Below are 18,501 nucleotides of genomic sequence, written 5' to 3'. Positions count from 1 at the left end.
ATCCTGCTGGCCCCGCCTGGCCAGGGAGCTAGGGGGGTGCAGATGGACCCCCTACCCTTACAGATACAGGTTCATGCTTGCTCCCAGGCATATTTTGTCCCCAGGATGCAGGGCAGGTGCTGTCTGTTAGACCATCCTGATGAGTACCATGGATGACTGTCTCTCAGTCCTGGGGGCTGGAATCTGAGATCAAGTGTGGGCAGGACTGCCTTCTCCTGGGGCCTCTGCTTGGTGGAGACGCTGCCTCCTTGTCCTCATGTGGCCTCCTCTGTGGGCTCTCCTGAGGTCTCCCAGAAGGATGAGCCCTATGGGATCAGAGCCCACCCTGCCGACCCCATCTGAACATCACCCCTACTCTTAGAGGCACCATCTCCAAACAGCCACACTGGGGGTCAGGCCTTCAACATGTGACTCTGAGGACACAATTCAGTTCCTAACACCTGCTGTGCTCAGGCACCTCAGCAGTGCACATGCACCACTATACCCCTGCACAAGCTCCCACAAGCTCTCACCATGTGGGCCTCCTGCCATCACAGCCCTTGACCACTGCCTCGGTCTGAGCTAGTTTCAGACGCTTGGGCCAGCGACCATGCTCTGGAGTCTGGGACCAGTGAGCTGATGCCCAGTAGAGGGTCCACATGGTGAGGGGCCTGTCTCCTAACCCAGTGCGCTGCCTTGGTTTACCCGTGTGCTCTGTGCAGCCTTTTATGTGTGGGGAGGGGATGGCAGGAGCAGCCACCTGCTCCTCCCGAGGGGTCTGCCCTGCCCTGTACATGGAGAATGAGGGCCCAGAAGAAGCGGGGTTGTGCAGGGGCCCTTAGTGGCTTGGTTGTGCTGGGCAGAGGGGTCCAGTGTGGAGGTGGGTGCAGACTAGAGATGCTGGCCCTGGCAGGGGCTGGGGGCTGCGAGTCCTCACTTGGGCCTGGTTCTGTGTGCTGGCTGGTGTGCTGTGCCTGCTGGCGGATCCTGAGCTCAGTGGGTGTCGTCGGGGGGATGAGGGCCCTGGGGCCCAGGGTGGGACGGGAGCCCCTAGCCTGGGTGGGGGGGCTGCCCAGACAAGCTGCCTTCCTGCCACCAGCCCAGGCCAGGGGTCGCCAGCCCTTCCTGGGTCTCCTTCCTTCTGGTCCCCTCCTCCTCCCACCCTCCCCACCCCTCCTCCGCAGCCCTTATAGCCACATCCTGCAAGGAAAAACCCCAGACTCCTGTACCGCTGGCAGAGATGAGGATGTTCGTGGAGTCCCTGCGGCTCAGCGGTCCTCACTCAGCCCTCCTGCTCCTGGGGCTTGTGCTGGGTGCCGTAGCTCAGCACAACTGTGTCGGGAACACCTACCCCAAAGGCGGCAGGTGCTGCAATGACTGCCCACCAGGTGAGTGGCCTGGCCACAGAATTGGGGAGCGGTGCCCATGGGGAGGACGGCATGGGGACCTGAGACATGGGGTTGGGGGTCATAGGGGTAGAGACATGGGGACAGAGGGCAGGGACACGCGGCATGGGGGTGGGTGGAGACAGGAACGGAGGATGGGGAGTGGGGGACGTGCTGATGGCATCCTGGGACACAAGTGTCATGCGCTAGTGGACTTGGGCTGATGGACCGGGCGACCTGCCATGGGGCTTGGGACAGTGGGCCAGCCGGAGGCTGGGGAGGAGGCTGCCAGGACCGGGGCCAGGGCCAGGGCCGGGGCCAGGGCCAGGGCCAGGCTGAGTCTGAGCCACGTCCCGCTGCAGGTTATGGAATGGAGAGCCGCTGCAGTGGCAACCACGACACCAAATGTCATCAGTGTCCGTCTGGCTTCTACAATGAGGCTACAAATTACGAACCCTGCAAGCCCTGCACTCAGTGCAATCAGAGTGAGTGCCACCCAGCCCCAGCCCGGATCCCTGGCCCCCTGCCCTCCGGGGGGCGGGGGGCCCTGTCGCTCCACCCAGCACTTACATAGAAACAAGCCCCAAACCACAGCAGGGCCAGCTGCACCACAGAGGCCCACTAGGAGTACCCCCTCCCACCAGGGGGGCTGACACCACTAGGGGTCAGGGAGGAGCACATGCCTGCCAGGTGGCCCTCCCCCGCGCCCCTCCACCCAGGGTCCTGCCACGGGCCTCAGAGGAGGCAGGAAGGGCGGCTGGAACAGCCACGAGGATGGGGAGGCATCCCAGGAGCCTGTGGCCAGAAGGAGTGTGGCATCCAGAGACTGGGGACAGGGCCACTGGTCTGGGGGCCCACCTACTGCCCTGGGCGCCCCACCAACTGCTCCTGACACCCCCCAGGAAGTGGGAGTGAACCCAAGAGGAGATGCACACCCACGCAGGACACCATCTGCAGCTGTAAGCCAGGCACAGAGCCCCGGGACGGCTACAAGCGTGGAGTCGGTGAGCCCCATGGGGTGGGCAGCATGTGCATGAGAGGTTGGGCTCTGTGGGCCTGCAGGGGGGACCTGGAGGGGCCAGGGGGCCTCGGGGGCCCGGAGCCATTAAGGAGGCCTGTCTCCCACATTACATGCTATCACTTCCACTGCATGCCACCCCCACTGCCGGGTCAGACCAAGGTCCTTCCCTAGCAAATAGGTTATGCCAAGAATGGGGTGGGGGGAGGCACGGGGGTCAGGGCCAGTGGGTGGACTGTGGGCAGGGAGGAGGGTCTGGTGGCCCTGGAGGGTGAGCGCCTAGCCTCACGTACCAGTCCCAGCAGCCATGATGTCTGGGTCCCCGACGTGGCCATGGACGGGCTGAGATGGTCCTGCTGCCTTGTTGCAGACTGTGCCCCATGCCCACCCGGACACTTCTCCCCAGGGGATGACCAGGCCTGCAAGCCCTGGACCAAGTGAGTGACCTGCGGGCTGGCTGGTGGGGGTGCTACTGGTGCCTGTCCCCTCATGACCCCTGGCCCCACCCTGCTGTCTCCCTGCTTAGCCCTGCCAGCCCCCACCCACCAGCCTGGCAGCTGGGTTGGAGTGAGTAGGCTGTGAGACCCCCACTCATCCAGACCTAGGGCCTCTATGGGCAGAGGCAGGAAGAGTCAGTGGTGGGTGGGTAGGAGGGGACGGGGTGGGGAACCCGTGGAAAGGGGGACCGAGGGTGTGGTTCCCTGGGTGGGAGTCTGATGCTGCCTCAGGTGATCCCGTGTGGGTCTCCCATCACTCCCCACCTGTTCAGGTCCTGTCCTAGTTCTGGGCCTATCTGGTCAATCTGGGAGGAGTCGGTCGGGTGGGGTGTGGGCTCTAGCTTGACCCACACCCCTGCCTTCCTCAGCTGTACCTTGATGGGAAGGCGTACAATGCAGCCGGCCAGCAAGAGCTCGGACGCTGTCTGTGAGGACAGGAGCCTCCCCGCCACACTGCCATGGGAGACCCAGAGCCCCCTGACCCGGCCCCCTACCCCCCAGCCCACTATGGCCTGGCCCAGGACCTCGCAGGGGCCCTTCACACCCCCTACGGAGCCCCCCAGGGGTAAGAGGGGGTTGGCTTCACCCCAGCAGCAACCTCTGCTGACTCAAGAGGGAAGGGGGTGAGGAAGGGAGGGAAGTGTTGGGAATGGCCTCTGCCCCCTTGCCCCCCTCAAGAGGCCACCCTGGGGTGGACACCATCCTCCAGGGGCCCCATCCAGCAGGCCCCGCCTCCCCACAGGCCCCCAGCTGGCTGCTGTCCTGGGCTTGGGCCTAGGCTTGTTGGCCCCCGTGGCAGCCGCACTGGCCTTGCTCCTGCACCACAGAGCCTGGCGGCTGCCCCCCGGTGAGTATACACCGTGACCCCCGCCCAGACTGCCTCCCAAAAGGCTGAGACATTAACCCACCTGCCACCTCCTGCTCTTTCCTCTTCCCCAGGTGGAAATAGCTTCCGGACCCCCATCCAAGAGGAACATGCTGACGCTAACTCCACCCTGGCCAAGATCTGAGCAGCCAGTGCTCCCACCCCAGGCTGGGGGCCCAGAGGGTCTGCTGGATGTTGAGGGGCATTGTGGGTGCCCCCAGGCACTGGCCAGCACATCCTGTCACCTGGGTGCCCTGTCACCCCGCCACCCCACCCTGCGCCGTTTTAGGTGCTCCTGGGCTGGCATCCAGGGCTCTGCTACGTATGCTGTGCATACTCCCCGCCCAGGGTGGTGCCCCCCCAATAAATGACATGGGCAAATGTGGGTCTCTGACTGGGCGCCGGTGGGGAGGCGGCTGCACGCCCATGGTGGGAGAGCTGGGCTGTGCCCACTCTGGCAGAAGACGAATCTCCCACTGAGGCAGGGGTGTGGGGTAGGGGCTTACCCTTTCTCTGGGCATGTCCCGGCACCTGCGGTGTCCTGGGGGTGGCTAGACCACCCAGCCGCTTATTGGGTGGATCTAGGAACTGCTGCTCGGATACCCTGCACTTGGGTGAGCAGGCCCAGGGCACCAGGAAGCCCACTGCTCTGGCTCTAGTGGGAGCAGGTAGGAGAGACCTGAGACCCCAGCCCCAAAGGGGACATTTGAGGGCAACCCTTCAGGTCTCTGTGTTCCCCCAGAGCACAGAGCTCAAGAGCCATTCCTTGTTTCTTGAGGCCTTTCAAACCTCAAGGCCTGCCAGACCTGCGAGTGTGTTGCAGATAGTAAGTGGCAAAAGTTGGGCATCACCACTTTGGGAAACTGAGCCTGTTTGGAGCACAGCAGCTTTCTGTGAGACATCAAGCAGGAAAATCCCGCTGCCCGTGGCTTGTCTTCCATGACCATGGCGCCCCTCCTAATGGGTACCAGACCAGATTGTAGATGTCGTTTAAGGCAGAGGGGCTGTGGCCAGCGCTAAATGCTGGCCTTGACTCTGGCAGAGCCTCAGCCCTGGCCACCAGCCCTCCTTGTCTCTGGGGCCATCTGTCTCCTCAAGGTCGCCCCAGAGGCCTGTCCAACTTGTCTCCAAACCTCTGATCCCTCTGGTCCCCGCCTGAACATGCGGAGAGAGGACAAAGCTGTTCCATATCCCACTGACACTGGCTTCCCACAGTACTCTGGTGTGGGACTTGGTGGTGAACAGAAGAGTGGAAGCCGTGCCCTCAACACAGGCAGCAAACCCGCACCCTTGATGTGGGGGCAGTGGTGCCCAGGAGAGCACCTGGGCTGTGGGGAAGTGCAATGGGACCTGTGGAGGAGTCAGGGTGGGGGCAGGGGAGAGGTCAGGTCCTGGGGCCCGGGGTTTCCTGCCCATACCCTCCCCTGCCTGGCTGCGCCATCCCTGCCATAGGGTGGAAACATGGACAGAGTTGCCTTCTCTGTGCTTCTACACCAACCCTCAGCACACTGTCCAACCCCTCACCCCCTGCCCGGCTGCTGAAAACCCACAGACCCTCTCCACCTCAGCCCTGCCTGACCCCCAGCCCCCACCTGATCCCCGTCTCCGCCTGACCCCAGGCCTGGGTGTTGAACTGTGATTTCACACAAGCCCCAGAAGCCCCCTCCATGCCCCCACAGTCGGATCCCACCCCCTTCTGGTTACTGAAGGACCTTCTGCTAGCGGAACAGAAGTGACTGCTGTAAGCTGGGACAAGTGATGATGCAAACATGCGGTGAGCCGCTCACAGAGGGCTGGAAAACACAGATAGAGATCATCTCTCCCGCGCTGCCCAGTTCTGCAGGCTCCACTCGTCCACGCAGCCTGTGGCTAGGGCTGGGGGGGCGGCTTCCGGAGAGGCTGGGACCAGAAAGCACACGCAGGCACTGACATTTCGCAGACGTCACTCCTGCCTTTTGAGGGGCCCTGCTCGTCAGCCACCATCTCTGTGGGCACGTAACCTGGGCCCTTTGATTCCTGTGTGGCTGTAGGTGGCAGCCACTGAAAACCTTCCTCTCCTGCTCGCCCCCAGGCTCCCCAGGGAACATTTTCTGCACAGAGCTCCTCCTGCCCAGCCCACCTTCACCCCTCCACCACAACAAACTACTTCCAGAAGTTTCTCTATCGCTGCTTCCAGAAGAGCCAGCTGGCACATGCACAGTCTGACAAGCATCATTTATTGGGTATTGATCCCATTTTCCTGGGCCACGGTATACTGCACGCTTACCAGAGTTGGGGTAACCCTGCACTGCCACAGACCTGTCCCCTTGGTCTTTGAACTGAGCAGTAGACGAAGGTCCAGAACTATTGGTTCTGTGCTTGGAGCACCTTTACCAGCTGTCCCTCTTGTCCCAGCTCTTGGACACAGGTCCGTGTCTGGGAGCTGAAGGGAGATCTCAGGGCTCTACTGAGCCCACCCAAGAGCCCCCTCCTTCCCCTGTAGGACCCGGTTTGCCCCCTGCAGAGGAGTTGTGCATCCTGGGACTTGGAGAACTAAGTCCTGTCATTCCCCTCGGAGAAGGGACAGCTGCCCATGAGACCAGGTACAGACACAGGTCTCAGAGGGCATGAGCACACCTGCAGCCCCGGGGCGTCACCACGGTCACGCTCCTAAGACCCTGGCTCCAGGGAGGCTTCCCAGAGAAGGCAGGGATCCAGAGGCCCTCCGTGTCACATGAGGAAGCCAAAGCTCATAGTGAACTGGAGGCTGAATTCTCTGGTTGGAGAGCTCGGTCGGGGGCTGGCCCTCCCCACCCTCCAGGAGGAGCAGATCTGTTTGGAGAGGTCTGAGTGGGACCTGGCCCAGCAGTGAGAGCAGGGGCCTAAGCAAGCCACCTCTGGCCCAGAGCTTCCAGTGACTAGAGGTTCCATCAATGCCCAGACCTCTCCTAAGATCTGAGGAGGTCCTTGAGTTGGGAGATGTGATGGGGCCCCCCTGGGGCTCTAAGCTGTGAGCAGTGCATCTGCACAGCTACAGAGGTGTGTGTGCTGGGGCTTCATGTGCACCTGGAGCCCAGTTAGACCTTGATGGCCAAGTGAGGGGCTTGTCTCAATCCCTGGAAAGTGGGGAGGCCTCTGGGTGTGGGGCTCTGTGCTGAGCCTCACCAGGTAGGGCCATGATGCCTGTTGATGGGGGCTAGCTGACTAGGGAGGTGGAGATCTTTAAAAGCCTGTGAGGCCCTCCTGAGGAAGCTAGGGGACCCAGGCAGGCACAGTGAGGGAGCAGTCCCTGCACTAGCTCCCCTGTGGGCACTTCCTACCTCAGCATGCTGACGCTTAGCATCTAGTTCCCACCGTTTCTGCTGGTGTCTGTCCCTTCAGACTGGACAGATCCACAGGTTTGACTAGAACAGGTTTCTGATCCTCCCCCTCGGAGTGTTGCCCCAGACTTAGCTGGGGGGTGGGGGGCAGGCTGGGGATGCAGGCTGCTCTGTGTCCCCCCTCCCACATACACATTCAGGGGCATATTTAAATTCTAGGTAGGAATTCCTGGACCAAAGTGCAAGGACACTTAGGAACCCCAAAGGTCACCCTCTTTCCGCTTGCTCGCTGCACATGAGTCTCCTGGAGGCCTCCCTCCCTCCGTGATGGTGCTCTGTAGCCTGCCAAGAGACCCCACCTCCCTGAGATACAGCCAGGCTCAGTTGACTTAAATTACTTTTTCAATTTTTAAAATTATTTAGAGCAGTTTTGGGTTCACACTAAAATTGCGCGGCAGCTGCAGATTTCCCTGCTGCTCCTGCCCCCATCGTCGGCTCCGACGCCCGGGGTCCTGGGGTGCCTGGTGTGTAACGGGGAGTCCTGCTGCTCTGACCAAGCGGTAAGGACCTGTTGCCAGCCCCTCTGGTCACGCAGAGCGGTGTCGCTACCCCCGCCCCTGTGAGCCGCGAGGTGCGGGCCGGCCGGCGGGTTCCCTTTCTTTCACTCCGCACGGGGAGAGGCCCTCGTGGCGGGGCGGGGCGGGGCGGGGCGCGCCGGATGGGGGCGTGGTGGGCCGGCCCCTCAAATCTCCCGGCTACCTGGGCCGCGGGGGCCATGGGGGCGCGGCGCGCGGGGCTGTGCGGCGTCGTGCTGCTCTGCGCGCTGGGCCTGGGCCGCCCCGGGGCTCCGAGCTGCGGCCCAGGCCGCCTCCTGCGCGGAGCAGGGACAGATGCGCGCTGCTGTCGCCGGTGCGCCCCGGGTGAGGCGGGTAAGGGCCGGGGAACCGGGGAAGGGGTAAGGGGGCAGGCGCAGGGAGGACCTCTGAGGAGGGGCTGGGGTGTGAGAGCCCTCACCAAGGCGAGTGTTGGGTCCTCCGCGCAGGAAGGCTGTCCCAGCTCCAGCTGAGGGTAAAGGCCACCACTGTCTGCCCAGGTCAGGGTGGCAGCACACTCCCTGCCCCGGCCCTAGCTCTGTGGGAGACAGCAAGTTTGGGGACAAATATTGCAAGGAAGACACCCCAGAGTGTCAGCCTGCCAGAGCCTGGGGGTCGAGAAGGGAGGCTCTGAGGGTCCCAAGTCTCAGTGAGGCTGGCAGAGGCAGGCAGCCTGCCCTGAGGGTCATGGCAGCTGGGGGCGGTGCAGGAAGGAGAGGGAGTAGGTCCCTCAGGGGACCCCTTGTCCAGGAGAGATGTGTTCTGGTCACTCCCCCTAGGTGGGAGCAGCTTCAGGGGTTGAGGGACACAGCCAGGCCACATGGGTGGAGGAGCTGGATGCCGAGGAGGCAGACAGCTGGACCAAATGGGGGTCTGAGGGTGGGGAGACTGCCCTTCCCTTTATCATCCCATCCCCCCTGGAGGGGCCTTGGGAGAGCCCTGAGGAGGGAGGGGCTTGGCCCAGCTGCTGAGAGGGCTGGATTTTCTCTTGCTCAGCTGAGAAGGTTTGTCCTGAGCTGGACTGCACGTGTGTCCAGCCAGGGTTCCACTGTGGAGACCCCCAGTGCAAGACCTGCAAGCACCACACTTGCCCCCCTGGCCAGGAGGTACGGCCTCATGGTAAGTCACTGGCAGCTGTGGCCTGAGCAGGACAGTGGGTTAGACCAGGGCCGAGCCAGAGCTCATGGGAGTGGGTGTGTAGCGAGTGCCATGTGGGGGTGGAAGGTACATTCATGTCCTCTGGGCAGGCAGGCACTGGCATCTCTGCTGTTTATTGCTTCAGCCTAAATATGAGTCCCAGCACCCATGCAGCTCTGGGAAGTCCTTCCCTGTCCTAGCCTGGCTTTCTCTCTCCAGAGTTAGGGTATTCTTCAGGGCTGGTTGTGGGGAGTAGTGGGGTGTCCAGGGCTGTCTACCCCTTAGGCCCTGGCTCTGACCCGGCCCCCAGTCCTCCACATACCTTAAGCATCTGCATGATGATCTGACAAAACTAGGCCTGCCCCCTGTTGCCCTGTCTGGTGGTCAGGTGTATCCTAGAAGGAGCAGCTCAAATCCTCTTGGGGCTTATTTGGCTGATGGGAAGAGCATAGTGTCACTTGAGCAGCGTTGTGATGTTGGATAGGGCAGGATCTAGGGGCAGCTGGGGCACAAGCCTCACCTTGTCTCTCTGGGACCCTCACTGACCTCTTGCCCTCCGGGCTACTGGACCAAGCATGAGGCCTGGCCTGGGTCTTTGCCTGGTTTCCACCCCCACCCCCTCTGGGCTCCCTCACCCTCCAGCCTTCCAGGGGACAGGCCCCTCCACCTCCCTCTGGCCATGTGCTACACAGCTCTCCATCCCCAGATCCCCCAGGGACCTCTCCACTCAGCTCAGGGTCACAGCCCTGGGGTCTCCCCAAGTCTGCTTCCCCCTCAGATGCCTGCCTGGAATGGGGCATACATGATTTATGCCAGGTCTGGGTCTTGCAGGCATCAGAGACCTCGGTCTAGTGGATGAGGTGTGTTGGAGTCATTCCGCTGTGGACTCAGGCCCCAGATGGATCCCATCTCATCCGCCCCAACAAACCTTGGCTGTCTGTCTGTCTCTAGGGAATTTCAATTTTGGCTTTGAGTGTGTCGACTGTGCCGCAGGGACCTTCTCTGGAGGCCAAGAGGGTCGCTGCAAACCCTGGTCAGAGTGAGTCCTGGCAGGACTTTCGGGTGGCCGGGCAGTTCCTGAGGGAGGGGCCTCTCCGATTCTTCCTGGCACGGTGACCCTAGCACAAGTCAGAGGACAGCAGTGTGCGGAGGGGTTGCTCCGGTGGCCATGGGCTGATGGAGGGCTCTGTGTCCGTGTGTCCCAGCTGCTCTCAGTTTGGGTATCCTACCAAGTTCCCCGGGAACAAGACACACAATGCTGTCTGCAGCCCAGGGCTGCCACCCACTGAGCCGCGTGATCCACTGACCATCGTGCTCCTCACCGTGGCCGCCTGCATCCTGGTCCTGAGTGGGACCCAGCTTGTCCTGCACATCTGGCAGCTGAGGAGGCATCGTAGGTGGCCGCCAGGTCAGTGGTCCCCAGGGGTGGGAGGGGTGGGTCCTTGGGCTGCCTGCTGACTGAAGGTGCTCTGCAGAGACCCAGCTGCTCCTGGAGGCACGGCCGCCAGCAGAGGACACCTGCAGCTGCCAGTTCCCTGAGGAAGAGCGGGGGGAGCAGCTGTCACCAGACAAAGGCCAGCTAAGGGACCTGTGGGTGTGAGGCCTGGCTGTCCTCTGCTGCTGCAGACTCGGAGCTGTGCCCACCCAGGAAGCACCCTGGGGAGCCAGGGCTCTGTACCCTGCCATGGGGCCCCAGCTCTGGGCCTGGCCCTGCTCCCCTCGATGGCGGAAGTGGGTGGGGGGTGGTGACCGTGACCCATCCCCCAGACCGTGCAGAAGAGGCAGCATCTGTGCCAGACCCCACAGGAGATACAGACACAGCCATGGCTGCCTCCGTCCCTTGCTGGCCCTGTCTGGGGCCCCCGGCTCCCAGGACAGGAGGCTGTGCCCAGTGCTGGACCTGGATGCCGGCAGTGCTCAATAAACACTTGTGTAGCGACCCAAGTGGATGTGTTCTGGGGTCGGGGGACAGGGAGACAAGGCCTCCCTGACTAGAAGCCCCTCTCCCCCCACCTCATCTGCTTCCAGCCTAGGCGGGGCTGGGGGTGGGGCAGCTCTCAGGGCCATTCTCTTCCTGGGCACAAGCACTTAGCAGGGACCATGGGACTTGGAAGGCTTCTTGGAGGAAGGGCACCATGATGACTTGTCCTGCGTGCCTTTTCACGGCTCTTTGGAAACCCCTCCCCTGGCAATCTGCTCAGCACACTGGGACCATTAGATTCTGTGTCTGGTCTCTGGCCTGCTTCTGCTCCGGACTCTGGGTCCTGGGCTGCTCACACAACCTACTGGCTCCTGCAGGGGGCCTGTCCTTGTGTCATTCACCCCCAAGTCCCAGACGAGGTCTACACCCAACACGTCGTGGTCTGGAGGGTGACCTCCCAGTAGCCTGCCTTTGGCCCGCACCCTTTCTCCAAGTCTCACTGCTTGCCTCCCTCCACCACCTCCCCAGACCCTTGTCCCTTGGGGCATGTTCTAGGCTCCCGCTCATGGGAACTGAGCAGTGTTATTCCCGCACCTGGAAACTTTGATAAAAAAATCCTTGACACAGCGGTCCCGGGTGTGGAAGGTAGGCCCCTGGAGGCTGGTCTCAGCAGCAGCACCCTGCAGGTGCCAGCACACCCAGCCACCTGCCCGAAGTCAGTGCTCCAACAACCCCCACGCCCCTCTCCTGCCTGTAGCTGCCCAGAAACGTCCCCTGACTCATTGTCCCGACAGGCATCAAGGAGGTGGTGAAGAGCTCTGGAAGCATCGTGTCTAGGGCATCACCCGTGTCCCCACCCCACCTCAGCATGGCGCAGCCCGCTTCTACCCCTGGAGGGTGGGGTGTGGACAATTGCTTTATGATTTTACTCATACTGGAAGCCCTTATCCTCTCCATGCCTGCTGGATCCTAGGCTCATCCCTGGCTGGATGTCAGGGGACAGTGGAAGACAGCACTGGCAAAGCCAGTGAAGTGCATTCTAGGAGAGCCCCCAGCAAACTTCTCTGGGACCTGCCGGCCACACCCCTGGCCACTCTTGGGTCTCCAGGCCAGGTTTCCTGCCCTGCCCACCCTTACCCACCCTGCTTTGGGAAGCCAGCTCTCCTCTGGGCTTGCTCTTGTCACCTGTGTCACTTGACCGTCTCACTCCCTTGGATGGGGCACATGGGATGCTCATCCTGCCTACCTTCTATAGCGGCTGGCTCAGGCTGCCCCAGGGCAAAGGGTTCCCCAACAATGGCTCAGCTGTCCCCAGTGGTGGTTGGGGAGAGGAGGCAGGTCATCTGCACTCACAGACCTTCCTGAGAAACCACTCTGACCTGCACACACCCAAGTCCCAAGGGACCTCTCTGTCGGCTGACTCAGCATGGAAACTCCCCGGGGGGGGGCATGTGGGGTGGTAGCACCCTGACGTCAGCATGGGGGCGGCACAGAGCAGGGTGGGAGATTCCAAGGCCCAGGTGGAGAATGGGGAGGAGGCTAGATTCAGGGGGGCTGGGCAGGAGGGGTCTGGCCCTGAGGATCTCAGGGTTTTGGGGAGGGCTGGATCGGCCCCCTTCTCTCTGTCCCTCCGCCACAGCACCTCACAGAGATGCCCCCATCCCTCATCCTAGCTTGGGGCACAGGGGCTGTAGAGTCAGGAGGAGAACCCAGAGCATGGCTGTGCAGAGGTACCACTAGGGGTTTTAGATGGGAGAGGACTGACCAGACCCAATGTCTGGAGGACAGAAGTGTGGGTGGGTGGGTGTTGGAGGGGGCAATGCCCGGGGCAGGGTGGGCCAAGGGGTGGAACTGGCGTAAGGGGCTGTAGGGGCTCCTGTGCCCTCCTACTCAGCCCAGCTCCCCGGCATGGAGGCAGGTGCATGCCCAGCAGCAGAGCCTGACAGGCCGCCTGACCTCCTGGCTCACTGAGCCCCAACAGAGACCCCCCCAGGAGACCCTGCCCCGCCAGCTCTAGGCACCTGACTGCTTCCTCTGGAAACCCCCACTCCACAGAACAGCTCTCCAGCTGTTCCGGGAAACCGCAGCTCCTCCGCCCCGGGCTGGGAGTCCACGGTGTCTAGTTAAACCTTAGATAAGGGCCTGAAGGCCGCTGTGGTTCTCAGAAGTGCTTCCTGCCACAGCCGCCCCCTGCTCCTCACCCCTCCACTTGCTGGAAAAGGCCCCTGCCTCTTCCTTTACTGAGATCTGGACCCGGCCAGTGTGGGTCACCCTTGGCTGGACAGAGGGGTGGGGACCCATCTGAGATGGAACTGGACACTGGCCCCTCTCAGCCCCAGCCCTGCCACAGCTGCAGGGAGCTGTCCGGAGGCAGGTGGTGCCTGGCTGCCCCCAGGCACGTTGATAATTTAGGTTCATGATGCCAGGCCTGGCCATGCTACGGCTTTGACAGGATGTGCGGCCATCACTCATGCCCACCTCCTGCACCTCGTGGTTTCCTGAACATTCAGGAGTAAGCACTCTTCCTCCAGTGGGGCTGAAGTCTGAGGCTCCTGGAGGGGTTACCCCTGTGGCCCCTGTGGCAGTTTTACCAAGTGGCTGTGCTGGGGGTGGAGATAGTCACCTCCACCCCCGCGTGTCTCATGTTTCCAGGAAGCTTCTGGAGTTGAGATGCTTTCCAGAGATGCTGAATCGGGGCAGTGCTGCTCCAGACCCCTTTCTCAGACACGCATTCCACAGGAGATGGGCTTCGGGGGGCGCAGGGGAAGGTCCTCTGTGGGTGCCAAGGTGGGGCCTTGTGCCGGGCAGTCCCCCGGATGGATGCAGCAATGATGGGGGTCCCTGGGTGGTGCCCTGGTGAACGCAGAAGGCACTGCTTGAGTTCCCCACCTATCCTAGTCCTAGGATCCTAGGACTCAGCCTTGGAGGGGGAAAAGGGGAGAGGCAAGGAGGGAGTGTGGGTGAGGGGGGCGGGGGAGACAGCTTCCAGGAGCCTGTATTCACCTTGAATTGCAAACTCCAGCAGTGGTGCTGGCAGCCCTGTCTGAGGCACTAGGGAAGCTGTCCCTCCCATGCTGCTGGGGCAGGCTCCTCGAGCCCCTGAAGGCGTCCTGAGCCCCTCTTCTGTGTCTGCTGCCCATCTGTGTCATTTGAATCCTGGGATCCACCTTGTACTTCCAGGCATTTGGAGGTACACGGCACCCCAAACTCCGTATCTGGCCTTTTTCTCCCTGGTAGTCCTTACAGTTCTGGCTGGAAAGGGCACTTCAGGGCCAAGTGTGAGCTGAGTGGGGCCCAGAGAGTGGGCAGATGGGGGGCAGGGGTGTAGCCATCACCTCTGGGTGTTTGAACAGCAGTGATTCTTTTTTTTTTTAAGATTTTATTTATTCATGAGACACACACAGAGGGAGAGAGGGAGAAAGAGAGAGAGGCAGGCTCAGAGACGTAGGCAGAGGGAGAAGCAGGCTCCATGCAGGGAGCCTGAACTGGGACTCGATCCTGAGTCTCCAGGATCACACCCTGGGCTGAAGGCGGTGCTAAACTGCTGAGCCACCTGGGCTGCCCAACAGCAGTGATTCTTGGGAAACTTCATTTATTAACACTTGGGCTCTCAGGGGGTGTCAGGGACCCCAGAGCAACAAATAGGCCTTTGGGGGAGCCCCAGGAGGAGGCTCAGTTAGGACAAGGCAAGCTGTTCTGCCAAGGTGCACTTCTCTTCACATTGCACCCACTTAGGACCGGGGATTATGGAGGCAGCAGGAAAAGGAAGCACGTCATGGAGGCCTCAGGCCACTCTGTGAGCTCTGCATGGCCAGGTGAATGGCCCCACTGTGGCAGGAAGGAGAGCTGGAACGCTCTGGGAAAGCACCAATGGGCCACATCAAGAACTGCGAGATAATGTGGAGGGCAGAGGACCTGTAGGCAGGGGTTTGCAGGGTGGATGGGGTGTCCAGAAAGGGTAGGGTACAGAAGCCTGGGTGTGGGGGGGGGAGCGTATCAGGAAATGTGTAGTAGCCTGGATGCTAGCAGGGCACATAGCCCTGACCCCAAAGGTGCGTGTATCTTACAAAGACCTGGGTGTACTCAGCTTGGCCCAGGCAGCCACTGCACCCCTACCCCAAAGGAGGCTAGTTTTCTTCCTTCCCCAGCCTTAAGAGGGCAGAGCCAACAGACACAGCTGCACAGCAGGCAATAGATGAGCTTGGCCAGCCGTGAGGATTGATCACCAGATGTGCTGGGAGGGGACCTAGGGTCCCCAGGCACATGGTGACAAGTGCTTCTTGACTTTGGTCAAGATGTGCTTGGGGCCCCATATTCCAGGGCACAGGAGCAAGATCATGTGTGTGTGGGGGTAGGGGGTGGAGGAAATGGGGGGTGGGGTGGAGTGGGGGTACAACAGGGGTGGGGTGGGCAGTTTGTGAATGATGGACAGGTGAGTCCCTGGCCCCAGGCCTGCTGCCTGGCCTGAGCAACCGCGCGGTGCACAGTGCCCTCTAGTGGTACTGTGACTTCTGCCTGCCTTCGCCCCCCCCCCCCCCCCCTTCTGGACAGCAGAACCCTGTTGACTCCAGGTCCCACCAGCACTCCGAGGCAGGACAGAGAATGGGTTCCAGCCGGTCAGAAGGAGGGCATTTGTGAGCTGGGGAAACCATTTGGAGAGGTGAGGGCAGGGGAAAGAAAGGGAGCAAATGAGGAGGAGTTGTGCAAGCTGGCCAGGAGGTGGGGTGGTGGCTGGGGGGCAGAGGTGGAGAAGGCATTATGACTGGCCCTGGACACAGTGGTGGCAGGAGGCTTAGACACGTCAGAGGCCCTGCATCTCCCTGTGGCCTTAGGGCTGGGCCCAGAGGGAATGGGGACACCTGAAGCCATGCAGGGACTGGCCAGGGTAGGGCCAGTGCTGGTTGAGCTCATTCTTCAGGGCTGTGCTGCCATGGCCACGTCCCCTCACCCATGGCCTAGGTCCTCTGGGCCTCAGTGTCTGGCCTTTGGGAAAGTTAGGGGCAGTGACGGCAGTGGGGAGCGGAGCCCAAGTGCTATGCAGGCCCCTGAGAGGGGCGATGCCCTGAGGGGTGAGGGCAGCCCCAGGGGCAGCCTCTGTGAGTGTGAGTGAGTTCTCCCTTCCATGGGCATCCAGACCCTCTCCTGGGGATCACAGAGTCAGGCAGCAGGGATCGCGGGAGTTGTGGGGCTGCAGGAGGGTCCCGGTAAGTGAGGGACACGGGGTGGTCTGGAGGAGCCCTGGAACTGCTGACTCTCCCGGACAGAGGCAGCCCCATGAGGGGCTCATCACCTCCAGCAGCCTCCTCCCCCGAGGACAGAGGGTAGGACGCTGGGTCCAGGGGAGCCCCCGCGGGAGCGCCTGGGGCCATCCATCGGCGCAGAGGCCCGTCTCTAACAAAGTAGCCTTTATAGGTCCCGAGGGGGCGCTGGTGGCCCGGCGCTAGGAGCCGCGGTGGCCCGCGCTCCTGCGCTCCTCGCGCTCCTCCTCCGCCAGCCGCACGCAGGGCTCAGGCGGCGGGTCCCCGCTCTGGGCGCCGTCCGGGCCCAGGCCGGGTGCCCGGGGCCTCTGCTCCGAGTGGGGCGGCCCGTGCGTGCCGCCGGGGCTCCGGGGCAGCGCGGGCCTGCGAGCGCCCCGCCTGTCGGCGGCGCGGGTCGGAGGTGGCGCCGAGCAGTCGGCCTCGCACGCGGCCCGGGGCGGCGGGGGCGGTGGGGGCCGGAGGGCGCTGCGGGAGCCCCCCAGGCGCGGCCACAGGTCCGTCTCACCGTTGTGCAAGAGCACGAAGCGGCGCTGTGAGAGCAGGGGCAGCATCTTCTGGTTGCGCAGGCTCTTCTGGAAGGTCTCCAATGCCAAGTCTGGGGGAGGCGGTGAGTGGGGGCATTGTTGGAGGGGACGGGGGAGGGGCGTCACAGTTCGGGGCTGGGTGGAAGTTCTGCACGCAGAGGAGGTGAGGGAGCGGGTGGAGATCAGGTGCGGTAGGCACCAGGGTAGTGGGGAGGTCCGGCAGGGGTGACTTTCTTCTGTGGGGCCTGAGGGCATCGGAGAGCTAAGCTTGTGGGCATCTGAATTTGGGGAGAGAGTGGGATGGCACATCCAAGGCTGGGCAAACTGCCTGCTGGAGGTTTGTAGGGGCTGCACAAGGGCCTCACCCAGGGTCTCCATGATCACGCCTGGAATCACCTCCTTCAGGACTTCACAGTTGGTGTGCAGAGCGGGGTTGGAGTTCATCTCCAGCAGCCACACCTGGCCCAACACTGGTTAGCATCCGTCCCCACACATCACCTGGCCAACAGGAGGCTGAGGCCCTGGCCCCCATAAGGCCTAGTAATCCCAGGCAGTTCACTTCTTTTGTGTGGCCTCACTCCTATTTGCTCAGGGGGCTAAGGCTCCTGCTGGGCCTGCAGGATCTTGGGGGGGGTTGTTGGGGGTGTGTATCTGACTGCAGACTCCACCCCATGGGCTTGTCTGAGGGGTTTGGGTATGGACAGGTGGCCCCTGCCTCCTTGCACCTGCCTACCAAAGCCCACTTGCCCCAGGAAACCTCAGCGGTACCTTGAAGTTCTCATCAATCAAGAAGTCACAGCCAATGAGGTCGAAGTAACCCAGCTTGCAGTGGAGCTTGGCCTTGACAGCCTGGAAGCAGTGGACCATGATCTGCTGCATCCGCTTCTATGAGTGGAGCAGGGAGGGGGTGACTGGATGTCACCCCTTGATTATACCTCCCAGGCCTGAGCAGCCACAGCCACACCCCTCACTTGCGCTCCCACCTGTGCCCCCTCACCTGTGCTCCCACCTATGCCCTCACCTCACCTGCATAGCTACACCTGCTCACACTTTCACACTGAGTCACAGGCTCACAGCTAGAAACTCATTCACTCTTGTTTTATCCCTGCAGCAAACATGTGGAGCTCCTCCCTCATGGCAGGTACCGGAGATATGAACGGAGAGAACTTTGAGCAGCTCACTTGTAGCAGAAGAGATAGAAAACAAATGTGAGGGCAGCCCAGGTGGCTCAGCGGTTTAGCACCGCCTTCAGCCCAGGGTGTGATCCTGGAGACCCGGGATCGAGTCCCACGTCAAGCTCCCTGCATGGAGCCTGCTTCTCCCTCTGCCTGTGTCTCTGCCTCCCTCTCTCTCTCTCTGTGTGTCTCTCATGAATAAATAAATAAAATCTTTAAAAAAAAAAAAAGAAAACAAATGTGATACATGAGTCACTGCATATCTTGTGCAGCATATCAAGCAATAAGTGCTGATGAAGAACATGAAGCGGGGTTAGGTGTTGGGAGGGTTCTGAGGTGGTTGTTGTAAAAAGGGCATGGGGTATTGGTCTCATTGAGGAAATAGTGATCGGACTGAAGACTGAATGGAAAGTCTGTGAGGTAAGGGATGGGGAATTTGGGGGAAGAGCAACAGCTATAAGTGTGAGCATGCCCAAGGTATTGGGGAAACAGTGAGGCTGCTGGGGCTGGAGCAAGCTGGAGGGGCAGCAGGAAATGAGTCCAAAGTGGTGCCAGTTACATCATGGGGGCATGGGAACCACCTTCCTTTAAGGCTGATATCAGAGCTGCTGGGAGGTGGACCACAGGAGGGGCATAACTAATTCATGCCCTAATAGAGTCTACTGGCTGCTGTGCTGAGAGAAATGGAGGGGACATGAGGAAGATGCAATTATCTACCTACCTTAGGCAGGTAGAGCTGATGGGCTGGATTCTGAATATATTTTGAGGTAGAGCTAACCTGATTGGTTTATGAATGGGTTATGAGCCTCAGAGTTCTCCCTAAGTGTTTGGTCTGAGACTCTGGAAGGAT

General features: G+C 61.5%; 3 protein-coding genes and 1 long non-coding RNA gene across 16 annotated transcripts in view; 3 read left to right on the top strand and 1 right to left on the bottom strand.

Annotated features, from left to right (window-relative positions):
* The first annotated feature begins 1,057 nt into the window (after positions 1-1,057).
* TNFRSF4 (TNF receptor superfamily member 4) lies at positions 1,058-4,115 on the top strand. Of its 2 annotated transcripts, XM_072730937.1 has the most exons (7): positions 1,061-1,367; positions 1,727-1,849; positions 2,267-2,368; positions 2,753-2,819; positions 3,248-3,444; positions 3,622-3,726; positions 3,819-4,115. In XM_072730937.1, the coding sequence occupies exons 1-7, from the start codon at positions 1,220-1,222 to the stop codon at positions 3,887-3,889; spliced, it is 813 nt and encodes a 270-aa protein (XP_072587038.1). In that variant the 5' UTR covers positions 1,061-1,219; the 3' UTR covers positions 3,890-4,115. The 2 variants fall into 2 exon arrangements, with proteins under 2 accessions (XP_072587039.1, XP_072587038.1); XM_072730938.1 differs by lacking the exon at positions 3,622-3,726 and having other exon boundaries at positions 1,058-1,367.
* A 3,635-nt stretch (positions 4,116-7,750) lies between these two features.
* Positions 7,751-10,712, top strand: TNFRSF18 (TNF receptor superfamily member 18). 4 transcript variants are annotated; one of them, XM_072730934.1, is made up of 5 exons: positions 7,751-7,963; positions 8,633-8,755; positions 9,725-9,812; positions 9,979-10,181; positions 10,249-10,712. In XM_072730934.1, the coding sequence occupies exons 1-5, from the start codon at positions 7,762-7,764 to the stop codon at positions 10,371-10,373; spliced, it is 741 nt and encodes a 246-aa protein (XP_072587035.1). In that variant the 5' UTR covers positions 7,751-7,761; the 3' UTR covers positions 10,374-10,712. The 4 variants fall into 4 exon arrangements, with proteins under 4 accessions (XP_072587035.1, XP_072587036.1, XP_072587037.1 ...); XM_026006901.2 differs by having other exon boundaries at positions 7,774-7,972; XM_072730935.1 differs by lacking the exon at positions 8,633-8,755 and having other exon boundaries at positions 7,751-7,972.
* Positions 10,713-14,056: 3,344 nt separating this feature from the next.
* TTLL10 (tubulin tyrosine ligase like 10) overlaps positions 14,057-18,501 on the bottom strand; it is a 51,071-nt gene continuing 46,626 nt past the window's right edge. For 8 of the 9 annotated variants that reach the window (XM_072730928.1, XM_072730927.1, XM_072730930.1 and 5 more), the window contains 3 exons: positions 17,245-17,361; positions 16,842-16,935; positions 14,057-16,547 (listed from right to left, as the gene is read on the bottom strand). In XM_072730928.1, the coding sequence (XP_072587029.1) occupies positions 16,135-16,547; positions 16,842-16,935; positions 17,245-17,361 (624 nt within the window). In that variant the 3' untranslated portion in view covers positions 14,057-16,134. Of the gene's footprint in view, positions 16,548-16,841; positions 16,936-17,235; positions 17,362-18,501 lie in introns of those variants that run through there. The other variant, XM_072730931.1, reaches the window with a different exon arrangement.
* On the top strand, positions 16,420-17,895 carry LOC140594763 (uncharacterized). The gene is made up of 2 exons (XR_011996006.1): positions 16,420-16,559; positions 17,588-17,895. It is a non-coding gene; the product is annotated as an uncharacterized lncRNA (long non-coding RNA).

The sequence above is a fragment of the Vulpes vulpes genome, chromosome 12 (assembly GCF_048418805.1).
Source record: "Vulpes vulpes isolate BD-2025 chromosome 12, VulVul3, whole genome shotgun sequence".
NCBI lineage: Eukaryota > Metazoa > Chordata > Mammalia > Carnivora > Canidae > Vulpes > Vulpes vulpes.
Note: the sequence above shows the minus strand (reverse complement) of the source record. Positions and strands in the feature narration are given on the sequence as shown.